General features: G+C 41.6%; 1 protein-coding gene across 2 annotated transcripts in view; it reads left to right on the top strand.

The window, feature by feature from the left end:
- PEMT (phosphatidylethanolamine N-methyltransferase) overlaps positions 1 to 20,943 on the top strand; it is a 100,942-nt gene that overhangs the window by 57,680 nt on the left and 22,319 nt on the right. Inside the window, exon 7 of one of the 2 annotated variants that reach the window (XM_032960966.2) lies at positions 18,041 to 19,805. The exons of the other annotated variant lie outside the window; for it this stretch is intronic. Coding sequence (XP_032816857.2) covers positions 18,041 to 18,095 — 55 coding nt within the window. The 3' untranslated portion in view covers positions 18,096 to 19,805. Of the gene's footprint in view, positions 1 to 18,040; positions 19,806 to 20,943 lie in introns of those variants that run through there. 2 annotated transcript variants of the gene reach the window in all.

The following is a 20,943-nucleotide window of genomic DNA, read 5'->3' as shown; positions in this document are numbered from 1 at the left end:
GCTGTGCGTCAATTCATTCATTAGAATGAGGAAATATAATATTTATTTATCTAGATATAATTCAAATATTGCTCAGGCCATCAGCCTCATGGCTTTCCAGACCAACATGATCAAGGAGCATTTGTTTCAACAAGTATTGTGGTTAATGCAGACATGATTCCTCCTTACATCTCAACACCTGTTTTGTTGCCAGAAAAAAGGGGAAAACCTATTCTCAATTTAAATTTTATAACATTCTGAGCAACAATTGTCCATCTTATCTTCCAGAGTTTTTTTGCATTGCTCGCAGGTGAAATGAGGTGGCCAGGGTTTGTCTTGATCCCCGACAGGCATGCCGAAATATGCCTTGTAGGCCTCACACATCTTAGCAGATGCTTCCACAGGGTACTTTTTCACTCTTGTCTTGATACCGCAGACAGAGCAAAATGCGTCTGCCGGATGCTTGCAGCCTCTTGATGCCATCTCAGAGAAATGCAGATATGTATCCGCTTAGGCAGCTGGAACTATAGTGAAATGATGGGCTTAATGCCCCTGTATTTATACTATTTATATTACTGGAAAGTTCTAGAATGTTCTAGAAGTTACTCCAAGTTTACTCAGCACTGAATCTATCTTTAATGTTCTGGAAAATAGGTACATTTCAAAATATCACTGTCCTGGTCACAAAAGCAAAGTTTGTGGGGAATAATAGCCATTTTGTGTACTTTTGAGGCATAAGCAGATAGAAAATAACACTTACCGGTACTAGCCAGGAAGATACAAAAACAATTGTTACACAGTGTAATGGGTTATTGTGTAACAAGACCTTGCTTAGACAAATGTTGCTGGATAATAGAAGTCTAGAAAGCCAGTAGACTGATGGACTAAACGATATTTGTATTTATATGTGGAGATACAGAACCATGTTCTGCTGGCATTTGCTTCTGTCCTGTAATGATAGCGTTATACAAGCGTAAAATGGTAATTGTTAAAAACACTTAAAACTCCCGCAGCACAAATGCGACAGATAGCTAAGTAAATGCATACATTGGGAAATTGTGTAGGTTTTAAAATATACAATCGGTATGTGCAAATGCACTCAGAGGAACTTTCGTTTGGTAAAAGTGACGCTAATTACACTCCGACGCTAAGTGTGGCTGCAGATAGTGGCCACGTCGCTATGGAAACCTGTTGAGCCGAGCCATGGGTAAACAATACTGGCCGACTTAGCAGGCCCGTGTAGCCTGCCCTGGTCATGTGGGCCATGTTACAGCTCTTTCATTCTGTTTTATATTTTTTAACAAAATTTTTTTGTCATTATTGAACCGACTAGTAGTACGGCGAAGAGTGCATTGAAACTAATCTTATCCCATCCTGCTCTTGTCCGCATGTGTGCTTGAACCAACCACGAATCGGTGGTAAATTGGTCCGGACTTCCCGCTGTCAGATCTGTGACGGTGATAAAATGTGACGGGATGAACACCGGCCGGGTGAATGATCTGGCCACCTAGTCCTCAGAAGACTCACTCGGTGGCTACGAGATGTTATCACCCTTGCATGGTATGCAGGAGGTCGTGGGTTCGATCCTGACCCTGATGCCTGCTGCTGTATATTTGGAGTTTGTGTGCCTCTCTCCCCGTGGTCGCGTGGATTTTTGTCCCGGTCCTCCGGTGTTTCCCTCCACATTTAGAATCAACATCGCCACGCGTTTAGAGTATTTGGCTGCTCGCGGAATGCACGAGCAACGTGGAATGTTAGAGTAACGTGGAATGTTAGAGTAACACGGAATGTTAGAGTAACGTGGAATGTTAGAGTAACACGGAATGTTAGAGTAACACGGAATGTTAGAGTAACACGGAATTTTAGAGTAACATGGAATGTTAGAGTAACGTGGAATGTTAGAGTAACGTGGAATGTTAGAGTAACGTGGAATGTTAGAGTAACACGGAATGTTAGAGTAACACGGAATGTTACAGTAACACGGAATGTTAAATTAACACGGAATGTTAGAGTAACGTGGAATGTTACAGTAACATGGAATGTTAGAGTAACACGGAATGTTAGAGTAACGTAGAATGTTAGAGTAACGCGGAATGTTAGAGTAACACGGAATGTTAGAGTAACGTGGAATGTTAGAGTAACACGGAATGTTACAGTAACACGGAATGTTAGAGTAACACGGAATGTTACAGTAACACGGAATGTTAGAGTAACACGGAATGTTAGAGTAACACGGAATTTTAGAGTAACATGGAATGTTAGAGTAACGTGGAATGTTAGAGTAACGTGGAATGTTAGAGTAACGTGGAATGTTAGAGTAACACGGAATGTTAGAGTAACACGGAATGTTACAGTAACACGGAATGTTAAATTAACACGGAATGTTAGAGTAACGTGGAATGTTACAGTAACATGGAATGTTAGAGTAACACGGAATGTTAGAGTAACGTAGAATGTTAGAGTAACGCGGAATGTTAGAGTAACACGGAATGTTAGAGTAACGTGGAATGTTAGAGTAACACGGAATGTTACAGTAACACGGAATGTTAGAGTAACACGGAATGTTACAGTAACACGGAATGTTACAGTAACATGGAATGTTAGAGTAACACGGAATGTTAGAGTAACGTAGAATGTTAGAGTAACACGGAATGTTAGAGTAACACGGAATGTTAGAGTAACGTGGAATGTTAGAGTAACACGGAATGTTACAGTAACGTGGAATGTTACAGTAACACGGAATGTTAGAGTAACACGGAATGTTACAGTAACACGGAATGTTACAGTAACGTGGAATGTTAGAGTAACACGGAATGTTAGAGTAACACGGAATGTTACAGTAACACGGAATGTTACAGTAACGTGGAATGTTAGAGTAACACGGAATGTTACAGTAACACGGAATGTTAGAGTAACGTGGAATGTTAGAGTAACGCAGAATGTTAGAGTAACGTGGAATGTTAGAGTAACACGGAATGTTAGAGTAACACGGAATGTTACAGTAACGTGGAATGTTAGAGTAAGACGGAATGTTAGAGTAACACGGAATGTTACAGTAACACGGAATGTTACAGTAACGTGGAATGTTAGAGTAACACGGAATGTTAGAGTAACACGGAATGTTACAGTAACACGGAATGTTACAGTAACGTGGAATGTTAGAGTAACACGGAATGTTAGAGTAACACGGAATGTTACAGTAACACGGAATGTTACAGTAACGTGGAATGTTAGAGTAACACGGAATGTTACAGTAACACGGAATGTTAGAGTAACGTGGAATGTTAGAGTAACGCGGAATGTTAGAGTAACGTGGAATGTTAAGAGTAACACGGAATGTTAGAGTAACACGGAATGTTACAGTAACGTGGAATGTTAGAGTAACACGGAATGTTAGAGTAACACGGAATGTTACAGTAACACGAATGTTACAGTAACGTGGAATGTTAGAGTAACACGGAATGTTAGAGTAACACGGAATGTTACAGTAACACGGAATGTTACAGTAACGTGGAATGTTAGAGTAACACGGAATGTTAGAGTAACACGGATTGTTAGAGTAACACGGAATGTTAGAGTAACACGGAATGTTAGAGTAACGTGGAATGTTAGAGTAACACGGAATATTAGAGTAACGCGGAATGTTAGAGTAACACGGAATGTTAGAGTAACACGGAATGTTACAGTAACACGGAATGTTAGAGTAACGTGGAATGTTACAGTAACACGGAATGTTAGAGTAACACGGAATGTTACAGTAACACGGAATGTTACAGTAACACGGAATGTTACAGTAACACATAATGTTAGAGTAACGCGGAATGTTAGAGTAACGTAGAATGTTAGAGTAACACGGAATGTTAGAGTAACACGGAATGTTAGAGTAACGTGGAATGTTAGAGTAACACGGAATGTTAGAGTAACACGGAATGTTAGAGTAACGCGGAATGTTAGAGTAACACGGAATGTTAGAGTAACACGGAATGTTAGAGTAACGTGGAATGTTAGAGTAACACGGAATGTTAGAGTAACGTGGAATTTTAGAGTAACACGGAATGTTAGAGTAACACGGAATGTTAGAGTAACACGGAATGTTAGAGTAACGCGGAATGTTAGAGTAACACGGAATGTTAGAGTAACACGGAATGTTAGAGTAACGTGGAATGTTACAGTAACACGGAATGTTACAGTAACACGAAATGTTAGAGTAATGCGGAATGTTAGAGTAACACGGAATGTTAGAGTAACGTGGAATGTTAGAGTAACACGGAATGTTAGAGTAACACGGAATGTTAGAGTAACGTGGAATGTTACAGTAACACGGAATGTTAGAGTAACGTGGAATGTTACAGTAACACGGAATGTTAGAGTAACACGGAATGTTAGAGTAACGTGGAATGTTAGAGTAACGTGGAATGTTAGAGTAATGTCTAATGTTAGAGTAACGTGGAATGTTACAGTAACACGGAATGTTAGAGTAACACGGAATGTTACAGTAACGTGGAATGTTAGAGTAACACGGAATGTTAGAGTAACACGGAATGTTAGAGTAACGTGGAATGTTAGAGTAACACGGAATGTTAGAGTAACACGGAATGTTAGAGTAACGTGGAATGTTAGAGTAACGTGGAATGTTAGAGTAACGCGGAATGTTAGAGTAACACGGAATGTTAGAGTAACATGGAATGTTCCAGTAACACAGAATGTTACAGTAACACGGAACGTTAGAGTAACGTGGAATGTTACAGTAACACGGAATGTTAGAGTAACACGGAATGTTAGAGTAACGTGGAATGTTAGAGTAACGCGGAATGTTAGAGTAACACGGAATGTTCCAGTAAAACAGAATGTTACAGTAACACGGAATTTTAGAGTAACATGGAATGTTAGAGTAACACGGAATGTTAGAGTAACGTGGAATGTTAGAGTAACGTGGAATGTTAGAGTAACGTGGAATGTTAGAGTAACACGGAATGTTACAGTAACACGGAATGTTAGAGTAACACGGAATGTTACAGTAACACGGAATGTTACAGTAACATGGAATGTTAGAGTAACACGGAATGTTAGAGTAACGTAGAATGTTAGAGTAACACGGAATGTTAGAGTAACACGGAATGTTAGAGTAACGTGGAATGTTAGAGTAACACGGAATGTTACAGTAACGTGGAATGTTACAGTAACACGGAATGTTAGAGTAACACGGAATGTTACAGTAACACGGAATGTTACAGTAACGTGGAATGTTAGAGTAACACGGAATGTTAGAGTAACACGGAATGTTACAGTAACACGGAATGTTACAGTAACGTGGAATGTTAGAGTAACACGGAATGTTACAGTAACACGGAATGTTAGAGTAACGTGGAATGTTAGAGTAACGCAGAATGTTAGAGTAACGTGGAATGTTAGAGTAACACGGAATGTTAGAGTAACACGGAATGTTACAGTAACGTGGAATGTTAGAGTAAGACGGAATGTTAGAGTAACACGGAATGTTACAGTAACACGGAATGTTACAGTGACGTGGAATGTTAGAGTAACACGGAATGTTAGAGTAACACGGAATGTTACAGTAACACGGAATGTTACAGTAACGTGGAATGTTAGAGTAACACGGAATGTTAGAGTAACACGGAATGTTACAGTAACACGGAATGTTACAGTAATGTGGAATGTTAGAGTAACACGGAATGTTACAGTAACACGGAATGTTAGAGTAACGTGGAATGTTAGAGTAACGCGGAATGTTAGAGTAACGTGGAATGTTAAGAGTAACACGGAATGTTAGAGTAACACGGAATGTTACAGTAACGTGGAATGTTAGAGTAACACGGAATGTTAGAGTAACACGGAATGTTACAGTAACACGAATGTTACAGTAACGTGGAATGTTAGAGTAACACGGAATGTTAGAGTAACACGGAATGTTACAGTAACACGGAATGTTACAGTAACGTGGAATGTTAGAGTAACACGGAATGTTAGAGTAACACGGATTGTTAGAGTAACACGGAATGTTAGAGTAACACGGAATGTTAGAGTAACGTGGAATGTTAGAGTAACACGGAATATTAGAGTAACGCGGAATGTTAGAGTAACACGGAATGTTAGAGTAACACGGAATGTTACAGTAACACGGAATGTTAGAGTAACGTGGAATGTTACAGTAACACGGAATGTTAGAGTAACACGGAATGTTACAGTAACACGGAATGTTACAGTAACACGGAATGTTACAGTAACACATAATGTTAGAGTAACGCGGAATGTTAGAGTAACGTAGAATGTTAGAGTAACACGGAATGTTAGAGTAACACGGAATGTTAGAGTAACGTGGAATGTTAGAGTAACACGGAATGTTAGAGTAACACGGAATGTTAGAGTAACGCGGAATGTTAGAGTAACACGGAATGTTAGAGTAACACGGAATGTTAGAGTAACGTGGAATGTTAGAGTAACACGGAATGTTAGAGTAACGTGGAATTTTAGAGTAACACGGAATGTTAGAGTAACACGGAATGTTAGAGTAACACGGAATGTTAGAGTAACGCGGAATGTTAGAGTAACACGGAATGTTAGAGTAACACGGAATGTTAGAGTAACGTGGAATGTTACAGTAACACGGAATGTTACAGTAACACGAAATGTTAGAGTAATGCGGAATGTTAGAGTAACACGGAATGTTAGAGTAACGTGGAATGTTAGAGTAACACGGAATGTTAGAGTAACACGGAATGTTAGAGTAACGTGGAATGTTACAGTAACACGGAATGTTAGAGTAACGTGGAATGTTACAGTAACACGGAATGTTAGAGTAACACGGAATGTTAGAGTAACGTGGAATGTTAGAGTAACGTGGAATGTTAGAGTAATGTCTAATGTTAGAGTAACGTGGAATGTTACAGTAACACGGAATGTTAGAGTAACACGGAATGTTACAGTAACGTGGAATGTTAGAGTAACACGGAATGTTAGAGTAACACGGAATGTTAGAGTAACGTGGAATGTTAGAGTAACACGGAATGTTAGAGTAACACGGAATGTTAGAGTAACGTGGAATGTTAGAGTAACGTGGAATGTTAGAGTAACGCGGAATGTTAGAGTAACACGGAATGTTAGAGTAACATGGAATGTTCCAGTAACACAGAATGTTACAGTAACACGGAACGTTAGAGTAACGTGGAATGTTACAGTAACACGGAATGTTAGAGTAACACGGAATGTTAGAGTAACGTGGAATGTTAGAGTAACGCGGAATGTTAGAGTAACACGGAATGTTCCAGTAAAACAGAATGTTACAGTAACTCGGAATGTTAGAGTAACGTGGAATGTTACAGTAACACGGAATGTTAGAGTAACGTGGAATGTTAGAGTAACACGGAATGTTAGAGTAACACGGAATGTTAGAGTAACACGGAATGTTAGAGTAACGTGGAATGTTACAGTAACACGGAATGTTAGAGTAACGTGGAATGTTACAGTAACACGGAATGTTAGAGTAACACGGAATGTTAGAGTAACGTGGAATGTTAGAGTAACGTGGAATGTTAGAGTAATGTGGAATGTTAGAGTAACGTGGAATGTTACAGTAACGTGGAATGTTACAGTAACACGGAATGTTAGAGTAACACGGAATGTTACAGTAACGTGGAATGTTAGAGTAACACGGAATGTTAGAGTAACACGGAATGTTAGAGTAACGTGGAATGTTAGAGTAACACGGAATGTTAGAGTAACACGAAATGTTAGAGTAACGTGGAATGTTAGAGTAACGTGGAATGTTAGAGTAACGCGGAATGTTAGAGTAACACGGAATGTTAGAGTAACACGGAATGTTCCAGTAACACAGAATGTTACAGTAACACGGAACGTTAGAGTAACGTGGAATGTTACAGTAACACGGAATGTTAGAGTAACACGGAATGTTAGAGTAACGTGGAATGTTAGAGTAACGCGGAATGTTAGAGTAACACGGAATGTTCCAGTAACACAGAATGTTACAGTAACGCGGAATGTTAGAGTAACGTGGAATGTTACAGTAACACGGAATGTTAGAGTAACGTGGAATGTTAGAGTAACACGGAATGTTAGAGTAACACGGAATGTTAGAGTAACACGGAATGTTAGAGTAACGTGGAATGTTAGAGTAATGCGGAATGTTAGAGTAACACGGAATGTTAGAGTAACACGGAATGTTAGAGTAACACGGAATGTTACATTAACGCGGAATGTTACAGTAACGCGGAATGTTACAGTAACACGGAATGTTACAGTAACACGGAATGTTAGAGTAACGTGGAATGTTAGAGTAAAACGGAATGTTAGAGTAACGTGGAATGTTAGAGTAAAGTGGAATGTTAGAGTAACACGGAATGTTAGAGTAACACGGAATGTTAGAGTAACGCGGAATGTTAGAGTAACACGGAATGTTAGAGTAACGTGGAATGTTAGAGTAACACGGAATGTTAGAGTAACACGGAATGTTAGAGTAACACGGAATGTTAGAGTAACGTGGAATGTTAGAGTAACACGGAATGTTAGAGTAACACGGAATGTTACAGTAACACGGAATGTTAGAGTAACGCGGAATGTTAGAGTAACAAGGAATGTTAGAGTAACACGGAATGTTAGAGTAACGCGAATGTTAGAGTAACACGGAATGTTAGAGTAACGTGGAATGTTACAGTAACACGGAATGTTACAGTAACGTGGAATATTAGTGTAACACGGAATGTTAGAGTAACACGGAATGTTACAGTAACACGGAATGTTACAGTAACACATAATGTTAGAGTAACGCGGAATGTTAGAGTAACGTAGAATGTTAGAGTAACACGGAATGTTAGAGTAACACGGAATGTTAGAGTAACGCGGAGTGTTATAGTAACACGGAATGTTAGAGTAACGTGGAATGTTAGAGTAACATGGAATGGTAGAGTAACACGGAATGTTAGAGTAACACGGAATGTTAGAGTAACGCGGAATGTTAGAGTAACACGGAATGTTAGAGTAACACGGAATGTTAGAGTAACGTGGAATGTTACAGTAACACGGAATGTTACAGTAACGTGGTATGTTAGAGTAACACGGAATGTTAGAGTAACATGGAATGTTACAGTAACACGGAATGTTAGAGTAACGTGGAATGTTAGAGTAACACGGAATGTTAGAGTAACGTGGAATGTTATAGTAACACGGAATGTTAGAGTAACACGGAATGTTAGAGTAACACGGAATGTTAGAGTAACGCGGAATGTTAGAGTAACGTGGAATGTTAGAGTAACGCGGAATGTTAGAGTAATGCGGAATGTTACAGTAACACGGAATGTTAGAGTAACACGGAATGTTAGAGTAACACGGAATGTTAGAGTAACACGGAATGTTAGAGTAACACGGAATGTTAGAGTAACGTGGAATGTTAGAGTAACACGGAATGTTAGAGTAACGTGGAATGTTACAGTAACACGGAATGTTAGAGTAACACGTAATGTTAGAGTAACACGGAATGTTACAGTAACACGGAATGTTAGAGTAACGTGAAATGTTACAGTAACACGGAATGTTAGAGTAACGTGGAATGTTAGAGTAACGTGGAATGTTAGAGTAACACGGAATGTTAGAGTAACACGGAATGTTACAGTAACACGGAATGTTAGAGTAACGTGGAATGTTACAGTAACACGGAATGTTAGAGTAACGTGGAATGTTAGAGTAACACGGAATGTTACAGTAACACGGAATGTTAGAGTAACGTGGAATGTTACAGTAACACGGAATGTTAGAGTAACGTGGAATGTTACAGTAACACGGAATGTTAGAGTAACGTGGAATGTTACAGTAACGTGGAATGTTACAGTAACACGGAATGTTAGAGTAACACGGAATGTTAGAGTAACACGGAATGTTAGAGTAACACGGAATGTTACAGTAACACGGAATGTTAGAGTAACGTGGAATGTTAGAGTAACGTGGAATGTTAGAGTAACACGGAATGTTAGAGTAACGTGGAATGTTACAGTAACACGGAATGTTAGAGTAACACGGAATGTTAGAGTAACGTGGAATGTTAGAGTAACGTGGAATGTTACAGTAACACGGAATGTTAGAGTAACGTGGAATGTTAGAGTAACGTGGAATGTTACAGTAACACGGAATGTTAGAGTAACGTGGAATGTTAGAGTAACGCGGAATGTTAGAGTAACACAGGATGTTAGAGTAACGTGGAATGTTAGAGTAACACGAAATGTTAGAGTAACGTGGAATGTTAGAGTAACACGGAATGTTAGAGTAACGTGGAATGTTAGAGTAACACAGAATGTTACAGTAACACGGAATGTTAGAGTAACACGGAATGTTAGAGTAACGTGGAATGTTAGAGTAACACGGAATGTTACAGTAACACGGAATGTTAGAGTAACGTGGAATGTTAGAGTAACACGGAATGTTTCAGTAACACGGAATGTTACAGTAACACGGAATGTTAGAGTAACACGGAATGTTAGAGTAACGTGGAATGTTAGAGTAACACGGAATGTTACAGTAACACGGAATGTTAGAGTAACGTGGAATGTTAGAGTAACGTGGAATGTTAGAGTAACACGGAATGTTAGAGTAACGTGGAATGTTAGAGTAACGTGGAATGTTACAGTAACACGGAATGTTAGAGTAACGTGGAATGTTACAGTAACACGGAATGTTAGAGTAGCACGGAATGTTAGAGTAACACGGAATGTTAGAGTAACACGGAATGTTAGAGTAACGCGGAATGTTAGAGTAACGTGGAATGTTACAGTAACACGGAATGTTAGAGTAACGTGGAATGTTAGAGTAACGCGGAATGTTAGAGTAACACGGAATGTTAGAGTAACGTGGAATGTTAGAGTAACGTGGAATGTTAGAGTAACACGGAATGTTACAGTAACACGGAATGTTAGAGTACCACGGAATGTTACAGTAACACGGAATGTTAGAGTAACACGGAATGTTATAGTAACACGGAATGTTAGAGTAACGTGGAATGTTAGAGTAACACGGAATGTTAGAGTAACGTGGAATGTTACAGTAACACGGAATGTTACAGTAACACGGAATGTTAGAGTAAAGTGGAATGTTAGAGTAACACGGAATGTTAGAGTAACGTGGAATGTTAGAGTAACACGGAATGTTAGAGTAACGTAGAATGTTAGAGTAACACGGAATGTTACAGTAACACGGAATGTTACAGTAACACGGAATGTTAGAGTAACATGGAATGTTACAGTAACACGGAATGTTACAGTAACGTGGAATGTTACAGTAACACGGAATGTTACAGTAACATGGAATGTTACAGTAACACGGAATGTTACAGTAACACAGAATGTTAGAGTAACACGGAATGTTACAGTAACACGGAATGTTACAGTAACACGGAATGTTAGAGTAACATGGAATGTTACAGTAACACGGAATGTTACAGTAACGTGGAATGTTACAGTAACACGGAATGTTACAGTAACATGGAATGTTACAGTAACACGGAATGTTACAGTAACACAGAATGTTAGAGTAACATGGAATGTTACAGTAACACGGAATGTTAGAGTAACACGGAATGTTAGAGTAATGTGGAATGTTAGAGTAACACGGAATGTTACAGTAACATGGAATGTTAGAGTAACACGGAATGTTAGAGTAACGTGGAATGTTAGAGTAACACGGAATGTTAGAGTAACACGGAATCTTAGAGTAACACGGAATGTTAGAGTAACATGGAATGTTACAGTAACACGGAATGTTAGAGTAACACGGAATGTTAGAGTAACACGGAATGTTAGAGTAACACGGAATGTTAGAGTAACGTAGAATGTTAAAGTAACACGGAATGTTAGAGTAACACGGAATGTTAGAGTAACGTGGAATGTTAGATTAACGCGGAATGTTACAGTAACACGGAATGTTAGAGTAACACGGAATGTTAGAGTAACGCGGAATGTTAGAGTAACACGGAATGTTAGAGTAACGTGGAATGTTAGAGTAACACGGAATGTTAGAGTAACACGGAATGTTAGAGTAACACGGAATGTTACAGTAACACGGAATGTTAGAGTAACACGGAATGTTAGAGTAACACGGAATGTTACAGTAACACGGAATGTTAGAGTAACACGGAATGTTAGAGTAACACGGAATGTTAGAGTAACACGGAATGTTACAGTAACACGGAATGTTAGAGTAACGTGGAATGTTAGAGTAACGCGGAATGTTAGAGTAACACAGGATGTTAGAGTAACGTGGAATGTTAGAGTAACACGAAATGTTAGAGTAACGTGGAATGTTAGAGTAACACGGAATGTTAGAGTAACGTGGAATGTTAGAGTAACACAGAATGTTACAGTAACACGGAATGTTAGAGTAACACGGAATGTTAGAGTAACGTGGAATGTTAGAGTAACACGGAATGTTACAGTAACACGGAATGTTAGAGTAACGTGGAATGTTAGAGTAACACGGAATGTTTCAGTAACACGGAATGTTACAGTAACACGGAATGTTAGAGTAACACGGAATGTTAGAGTAACGTGGAATGTTAGAGTAACACGGAATGTTACAGTAACACGGAATGTTAGAGTAACGTGGAATGTTAGAGTAACGTGGAATGTTAGAGTAACACGGAATGTTAGAGTAACGTGGAATGTTAGAGTAACGTGGAATGTTACAGTAACACGGAATGTTAGAGTAACGTGGAATGTTACAGTAACACGGAATGTTAGAGTAGCACGGAATGTTAGAGTAACACGGAATGTTAGAGTAACACGGAATGTTAGAGTAACGCGGAATGTTAGAGTAACGTGGAATGTTACAGTAACACGGAATGTTAGAGTAACGTGGAATGTTAGAGTAACGCGGAATGTTAGAGTAACACGGAATGTTAGAGTAACGTGGAATGTTAGAGTAACGTGGAATGTTAGAGTAACACGGAATGTTACAGTAACACGGAATGTTAGAGTAACACGGAATGTTACAGTAACACGGAATGTTAGAGTAACACGGAATGTTATAGTAACACGGAATGTTAGAGTAACGTGGAATGTTAGAGTAACACGGAATGTTAGAGTAACGTGGAATGTTACAGTAACACGGAATGTTACAGTAACACGGAATGTTAGAGTAAAGTGGAATGTTAGAGTAACACGGAATGTTAGAGTAACGTGGAATGTTAGAGTAACACGGAATGTTAGAGTAACACGGAATCTTAGAGTAACACGGAATGTTAGAGTAACATGGAATGTTACAGTAACACGGAATGTTAGAGTAACACGGAATGTTAGAGTAACACGGAATGTTAGAGTAACACGGAATGTTAGAGTAACGTAGAATGTTAAAGTAACACGGAATGTTAGAGTAACACGGAATGTTAGAGTAACGTGGAATGTTAGATTAACGCGGAATGTTACAGTAACACGGAATGTTAGAGTAACACGGAATGTTAGAGTAACGCGGAATGTTAGAGTAACACGGAATGTTAGAGTAACGTGGAATGTTAGAGTAACACGGAATGTTAGAGTAACACGGAATGTTAGAGTAACACGGAATGTTACAGTAACACGGAATGTTAGAGTAACGCGGAATGTTAGAGTAACGCGGAATGTTACAGTAACACGGAATGTTAGAGTAACACGGAATGTTAGAGTAACGCGGAATGTTAGAGTAACACGGAATGTTAGAGTAACGTGGAATGTTAGAGTAACACGGAATGTTAGAGTAACACGGAATGTTAGAGTAACACGGAATGTTAGAGTAACACGGAATGTTACAGTAACACGGAATGTTAGAGTAACACGGAATGTTAGAGTAACACGGAATGTTACAGTAACACGGAATGTTAGAGTAACACGGAATGTTAGAGTAACACGGAATGTTAGAGTAACACGGAATGTTACAGTAACACGGAATGTTAGAGTAACACGGAATGGTAGAGTAACGTGGAATGTTACAGTAACACGGAATTTTAGAGTAACACGGAATGTTACAGTAACGCGGAATGTTAGAGTAACGTGGAATGTTACAGTAACACGGAATGTTAGAGTAACATGGAATGTTACAGTAACATGGAATGTTAGAGTAACGTGGAATGTTACAGTAACACGGAATGTTAGAGTAACACGGAATGTTAGAGTAACGTGGAATGTTAGAGTAACACGGAATGTTAGGGTAACACGGAATGTTAGAGTAACGCGGAATGTTAGAGTAACGTGGAATGTTACAGTAACACGGAATGTTAGAGTAACGTGGAATGTTAGAGTAACGCGGAATGTTAGAGTAACACAGGATGTTAGAGTAACGTGGAATGTTAGAGTAACACGAAATGTTAGAGTAACGTGGAATGTTAGAGTAACACGGAATGTTAGAGTAACGTGGAATGTTAGAGTAACACGGAATGTTACAGTAACATGGAATGTTAGAGTAACACGGAATGTTAGAGTAACGTGGAATGTTAGAGTAACACGGAATGTTACAGTAACACGGAATGTTAGAGTAACGTGGAATGTTAGAGTAACACGGAATGTTTCAGTAACACGGAATGTTACAGTAACACGGAATGTTAGAGTAACACGGAATGTTAGAGTAACACGGAATGTTACAGTAACACGGAATGTTACAGTAACACGGAATGTTAGAGTAACGTGGAATGTTAGAGTAACGTGGAATGTTAGAGTAACGTGGAATGTTACAGTAACACGGAATGTTACAGTAACACGGAATGTTAGAGTAACGTGGAATGTTACAGTAACACGGAATGTTAGAGTAACACGGAATGTTAGAGTAACACGGAATGTTAGAGTTACACGGAATGTTAGAGTAACGCGGAATGTTAGAGTAACGTGGAATGTTACAGTAACACGGAATGTTAGAGTAACGTGGAATGTTAGAGTAACGCGGAATGTTAGAGTAACACGGAATGTTAGAGTAACGTGGAATGTTAGAGTAACGTGGAATGTTAGAGTAACACGGAATGTTACAGTAACACGGAATGTTAGAGTAACACGGAATGTTACAGTAACACGGAATGTTAGAGTAACACGGAATGTTATAGTAACACGGAATGTTAGAGTAACACGGAATGTTAGAGTAACACGGAATGTTAGAGTAACGTGGAATGTTACAGTAACACGGAATGTTACAGTAACACGGAATGTTAGAGTAAAGTGGAATGTTAGAGTAACACGGAATGTTAGAGTAACGTGGAATGTTACAGTAGCACGGAATGTTAGAGTAACGTAGAATGTTAGAGTAACACGGAATGTTACAGTAACACGGAATGTTACAGTAACACGGAATGTTAGAGTAACATGGAATGTTACAGTAACACGGAATGTTACAGTAACGTGGAATGTTACAGTAACGTGGAATGTTACAGTAACACGGAATGTTACAGTAACATGGAATGTTACAGTAACACGGAATGTTACAGTAACACGGAATGTTAGAGTAACATGGAATGTTACAGTAACACGGAATGTTAGAGTAACACGGAATGTTAGAGTAATGTGGAATGTTAGAGTAACACGGAATGTTACAGTAACACGGAATGTTAGAGTAACACGGAATGTTAGAGTAACGTGGAATGTTAGAGTAACACGGAATGTTAGAGTAACACGGAATGTTAGAGTAACACGGAATGTTAGAGTAACATGGAATGTTACAGTAACACGGAATGTTAGAGTAACACGGAATGTTAGAGTAACACTGAATGTTAGAGTAACACGGAATGTTAGAGTAACGTAGAATGTTAGAGTAACACGGAATGTTAGAGTAACACGGAATGTTACAGTAACACGGAATGTTAGAGTAACACGGAATGTTAGAGTAACACGGAATGTTACAGTAACACGGAATGTTAGAGTAACACGGAATGGTAGAGTAACGTGGAATGTTACAGTAACACGGAATTTTAGAGTAACACGGAATGTTACAGTAACGCGGAATGTTAGAGTAACGTGGAATGTTACAGTAACACGGAATGTTAGAGTAACACGGAATGTTACAGTAACACGGAATGTTACAGTAACACGGAATGTTAGAGTAACACGGAATGTTAGAGTAACGTGGAATGTCACAGTAACACGGAATGTTAGAGTAACACGGAATGTTACATTAACACGGAATGTTAGAGTATCTTGGAATGTTAGAGTAACACGGAATGTTAGAGTAACACGGAATGTTACAGTAACACGGAATGTTAGAGTAACGTGGAATGTTAGAGTAACACGGAATGTTAGAGTAACGCGGAATGTTAGAGTAACACGGAATGTTACAGTAACACGGAATGTTAGAGTAACGTGGAATGTTAGTGTAACACGGAATGTTAGAGTAACGCGGAATGTTAGTGCCAGTGCTTTGCTGCTGACACAACGTCGGTGGCCTGCAACTCGCCCGTCTCTCTTCGACGCGTTTTGCGTGCTCAAGATCAACGTGTCGGCTCTGAACACAGTGACAATGCACGGCCATTGCTATGACAATACAATGAGAAATACATATATATACAGATATATATACACCGTCTAGCGTCGCGCAAACTGTTGATAAGGGACGTTGTGGCTGTGAGTTCGTCGTTGTTGTGTGCAAAAATCCGTGGTGTTGGGTTGGGACTGTGAGTGTGGTGGTGGTGTTGATGGAGTCAAGAGTGTGCCGATTGCTCTTGAGGGGTTGTACCAGAGATGTGGTGCTGCAGATGAGAAAGATCTGTCACCCAGGATCAATATTATGAAATTCGCCTTTTGCCCGTCCAAAGACATATTGCTGTAAATTTGAAACTTGCAAGCGAAAATCAGAACGCGACGTGATACTCATTGCATTACCGCGCGTGCAGTTTGTAAGGGCGCGGTGACACAGACTTGTTTCATTTTTAGGTTATAATCCCTTGTTCAGCATGACGTCCTTTTTACTTCTGTCTCAACAACAGCGTGACGGAGATCACGTGACGTGATGAGGGTTCTGCCTTTGTAGTGAGGGTTGTGAGTTGACGCCGAGGAGGGGGGAGGAGGCGCCTCACCCCCCCCCCCATGTGGAGTGACGTCACCCGCTAATTATTATGAATGGGGGGGGGGGCGATGTGGAGTGACGTCACGAGCGGTAAGGACAGACATTCCTGGGTGATTATAGTGGGTATAGCAAGGCGAATGAGACAAGGTTCACGCGCTGCTTTTATTCAGTGTTCTCACTGAGTGGGCACTGCCTGCTACGGGCGCGGCGCTCGTTGAGACGTTTCAGGCGGTACAGATCTTCACCAGAAGCGACCTGGCCACAAATTGACAAGCTCAATGACAAGTGGCTTTTATCGTCGTTAGGACATTCATAGCAGCCAAATAATCCGAATGCACGTTGATTCAGAATGTGGAGGCAAAAACCGGAGGAACCCGGAGAGACAAACTCACGCGGCCACGGGGAGAAGGAACAAGCCAACTCCAAATGAAGAGTAACTGGCTCTTTGTTTAAATGCTTCCGACGCCACTTGATGATTTCATTTGTCGTGAGCTGCAGGTTTCTTAATGACAGATTTGGGCACAGATCGTTCCGTGGGCTAAGCCAAAAATGATGAATCGGTACCGTCTGAGAAAGCTACGACACATTTATATTTACACCATCTCACCCAAAAGTGCTTTATTATTATGGAGAACAAAAACACATTTACCTGTTGACCTTCCTCGAGATGGGGGAAGGCTTACGGTCACGTTTTGATTTGATTCTTTTCGCTTGGCTAATTAACCGTAGCGAGGCATTTTGTAACGTATGTGATGTTTACATTGTCCAGGTCTCTGATTGTCGCGGCGCTCCTGCTGCTCCTGCTGCTGCTCCTGCTGCTGCTGCCTGCTGCTGCTCCTGCTGCTGCTCCTGCTGCTGCTGCTGCTGCCTGCTGCTGCTCCTGCTGCTGCTGCCTGCTGCTGCTCCTGCTGCTGCTGCTGCCTCATACGCCGCCTGCCTCGCATGCGGTGGCCGCGCTTGTTGTTGAATGTGTGCCGTGACCCAGTTTCCCCAATTACTTAGATTTTTGTTGTTGTTGTTGTTGTTGTTCCAGCCCCTTCACTCGAGCCATTTACGAGCAGAGAAACGTGGGATTGAAGCGACGGTAAAGTGGCTCACGCAGCTACGGGGTTACGGGGTGTCGCGGCTACGCAGCTACAGGGCTACGCGGTGTCGCGGCTACGCAACGCTCTGCAGCCGCCATCGCTGGTGACGATAGCAATGACGATCTCGCCCCCAGCAGCACTTTCGATTCCGTGTGTCGTTTTGTTAAAGATTTACATTTCTAATCGCTCTGCGGGCAATGAAAATTAATCAACTTTACCAATGCACATAGCGCGTTGATCTCCACGTAGCTTGTGTTTGCCTCAATATGAACACGTCCGTTTCTTTTCGTTATTGCTTTTCTTGAAAATCGGATTTATAAAATGCACAATAAACGCACGATGCCAAATAGGATCGTGCGTTGTCAAAGTTTTAGCACAGGCGCACACGTGGAGGAGGCTGTCTTTGTTGTAGGCCAATCAGTTTCAAGGACAATGCGTACACTATTATCAAAGCACGTTTCTTTGCATGATTTACCACAAGCGTGATGTGTGGTCAGCGCAGACTTGCCCCGCGCCTCCAATTAGCACGGTTGGCTACGTACGGGCGCAAAAGAAATGAAACATGTGCACAGACATGACCACGCCTCGCGGTACGTATATATTTGGCGTTTGAACATCTCGATACCTCCCGTGATTTTTTTTGACGTTTGCGGAAAATGCGTGGCGCGATTCGGCCATCAACGCCGTTCCCCACCAGTGACAGAAGCGTGCCGTTCTATTCTCAGGCAATTCTTTTTTACTTATTAAACTAAACTTTTTTTATTTCACCAGGTTAGGCCCCACTGAGCTATGTAGCTCTTTTTCAGAAGCGACCTGGCCATCACAAATGATAGCTCAACGAGTGGGCTTATCGTCATCATCACGTGGACATTTCAAGCAGCAGCCAAATACTCTAAACGCGTGACGTTGTTTCTAAATGTGAAGGGTAAAAACACACGATCACGGTGAGAGAGACACGCAAACTCCAAATATACAGCAGCAGCAGGCGTCAGGGTCGTGATCGAACACACGACCTCCTGCATACCCGGCAAGGTAGTTAACATCTCCCCACCGAGGTGTGCTGCTGCCGAGGCTGCCCGTTGTTTTGTCGAAGCCGGACACCACCACGATCAGTGGCGCCTGCAGTGACTGTGTACGCACGCAGTGACCGCTTTGTGTACGCACGCAGTGACTGTGTACGCACGCAGTGACCACTTTGTGTACGCACGCAGTGCCTGCTTTGTGTACGCACGCAGTGCCTGCTTTGTGTATGCACGCAGTGCCTGCTTTGTGTATGCACACAGTGACTGTGTACGCATGCAGTGACTGTACGCACGCAGTGACTGTGTACGCACGCAGTGCCTGCTTTGTGTATGCACGCAGTGCCGCTGGCGAGGTGCACTCCCACGCAGGCGGTGCTGTGGCCGCCGGGTTGCAAGCGACGTGGAAAGACGGACACGCGGAGAAGGAGACATCGCTTTAACACGTTGGCTTTCGCGACCAATATTATCCATGATAAAGGTTTTTTTGGGCTAGATAGATGTGTGTCGGGTGGTGAGGGGTTTAACAACAAATTTATATTCACGCGATCTAACCCAAAAACCTAATACGGAGGAGGCATCGTCTGCTGATGGTTTTTTATATTGTCATTATGTGTGAAAAAATTGCTGCATTTATTCTCAATGTTTTTTTGCAAAAACATTTTTAGAAGAATAAACGAGGTCATTATGAATAGTACATCGTTTTTCAAGTTTATGTAAATTGCTGTTACAAATTGGATACCTTGAGCATCTAAATTACAACCCAACCTTAAAACCCTGTACAAGGGAGACGTGATGTTTTACGAGGGGTGTTATCATGCCGTAGGTGTGGGTGTCAGTGTGTGGGTGAAATATGTAACTAATAAGCTTGTGCCGGAGGCCCCGGGGGGTCAGGCGTCTATGACGTCTCCTGGCCAAACCCCAATTGGCGGAGCCAGGAGATTGAATGTCTACCCTCGGGGCTCCTCCAGAAACAACGAAAAGCCACTACGGGTGGCCACGTGGAATGTTCGAACGCTCACAGCGGAGGAGAGGCTGCCACTCCTCTGTCGGGAGCTGGACCGGTACCGCCTGGATCTATGTGGCATTCAGGAGGTCCGGTGGACCGGCTCTGGCTCCTGCCACCATGAGGGGTGGACAGTCCTCTACTCGGGGCAGCAGACTGCCAAACAACAGGGTGTGGCTCTTCTTTTGAACAAAATAATGAAGGGGGCGTGGGAGCGTGGCGGTGAGGTGTGGGAAGCTGTAAGCCCCAGGCTACTTTGGGCTCGCCTTCCCATCAACCGGAGGCGAGGAATGGTGGTCATGGTTACTTATGCCCCCACCAAAGATGAACATCCGTGGAGGGATGCAGGCAAAGGCGATGAGTCAAATGCCTTCTGTGACCTCCTGTCACAGGTGCTGGCTAAAGTGGCCCCTCGGGATAGAGTCATCATGTTGGGTGACTTCAATGCCCGAGTTGGTCATGATACTGGCACCTGGTCTGGAGTGATTGGAGGGCATGGGCCAGATCAGCTCAATAACAACGGTAGGAGGCTGCTAGATTTTTGTGCAGCCCATTGGCTTGTAATTACCAACACGCTGTTCCGGCATCGGCGCATCCACACAACATCATGGTTGTATGCCGGGTCCAAGCAAGAACATCTGCTGGACTACACAGTGATGGACCAGCGGATGCGAGCCCATGTCCTTGACACCAGGACCTACCGTGGAGCTGATCTGCCCTCTGACTAGTCATCTGTAAGATGCGCCTGCCATTCTTCCACTCCGGTGGTGGGTGTACACCCAGGACCCCATTCCAACATAAAGTGGCCTCGTCTCAGTTATTTGAT

Source organism: Petromyzon marinus, chromosome 26, assembly GCF_048934315.1.
Source record: "Petromyzon marinus isolate PM22_M1 ecotype Great Lakes invasive population chromosome 26, UKy_Petmar_22M1.pri1.0, whole genome shotgun sequence".
Taxonomy (NCBI): domain Eukaryota; kingdom Metazoa; phylum Chordata; class Hyperoartia; order Petromyzontiformes; family Petromyzontidae; genus Petromyzon; species Petromyzon marinus.
Note: the sequence above shows the minus strand (reverse complement) of the source record. Positions and strands in the feature narration are given on the sequence as shown.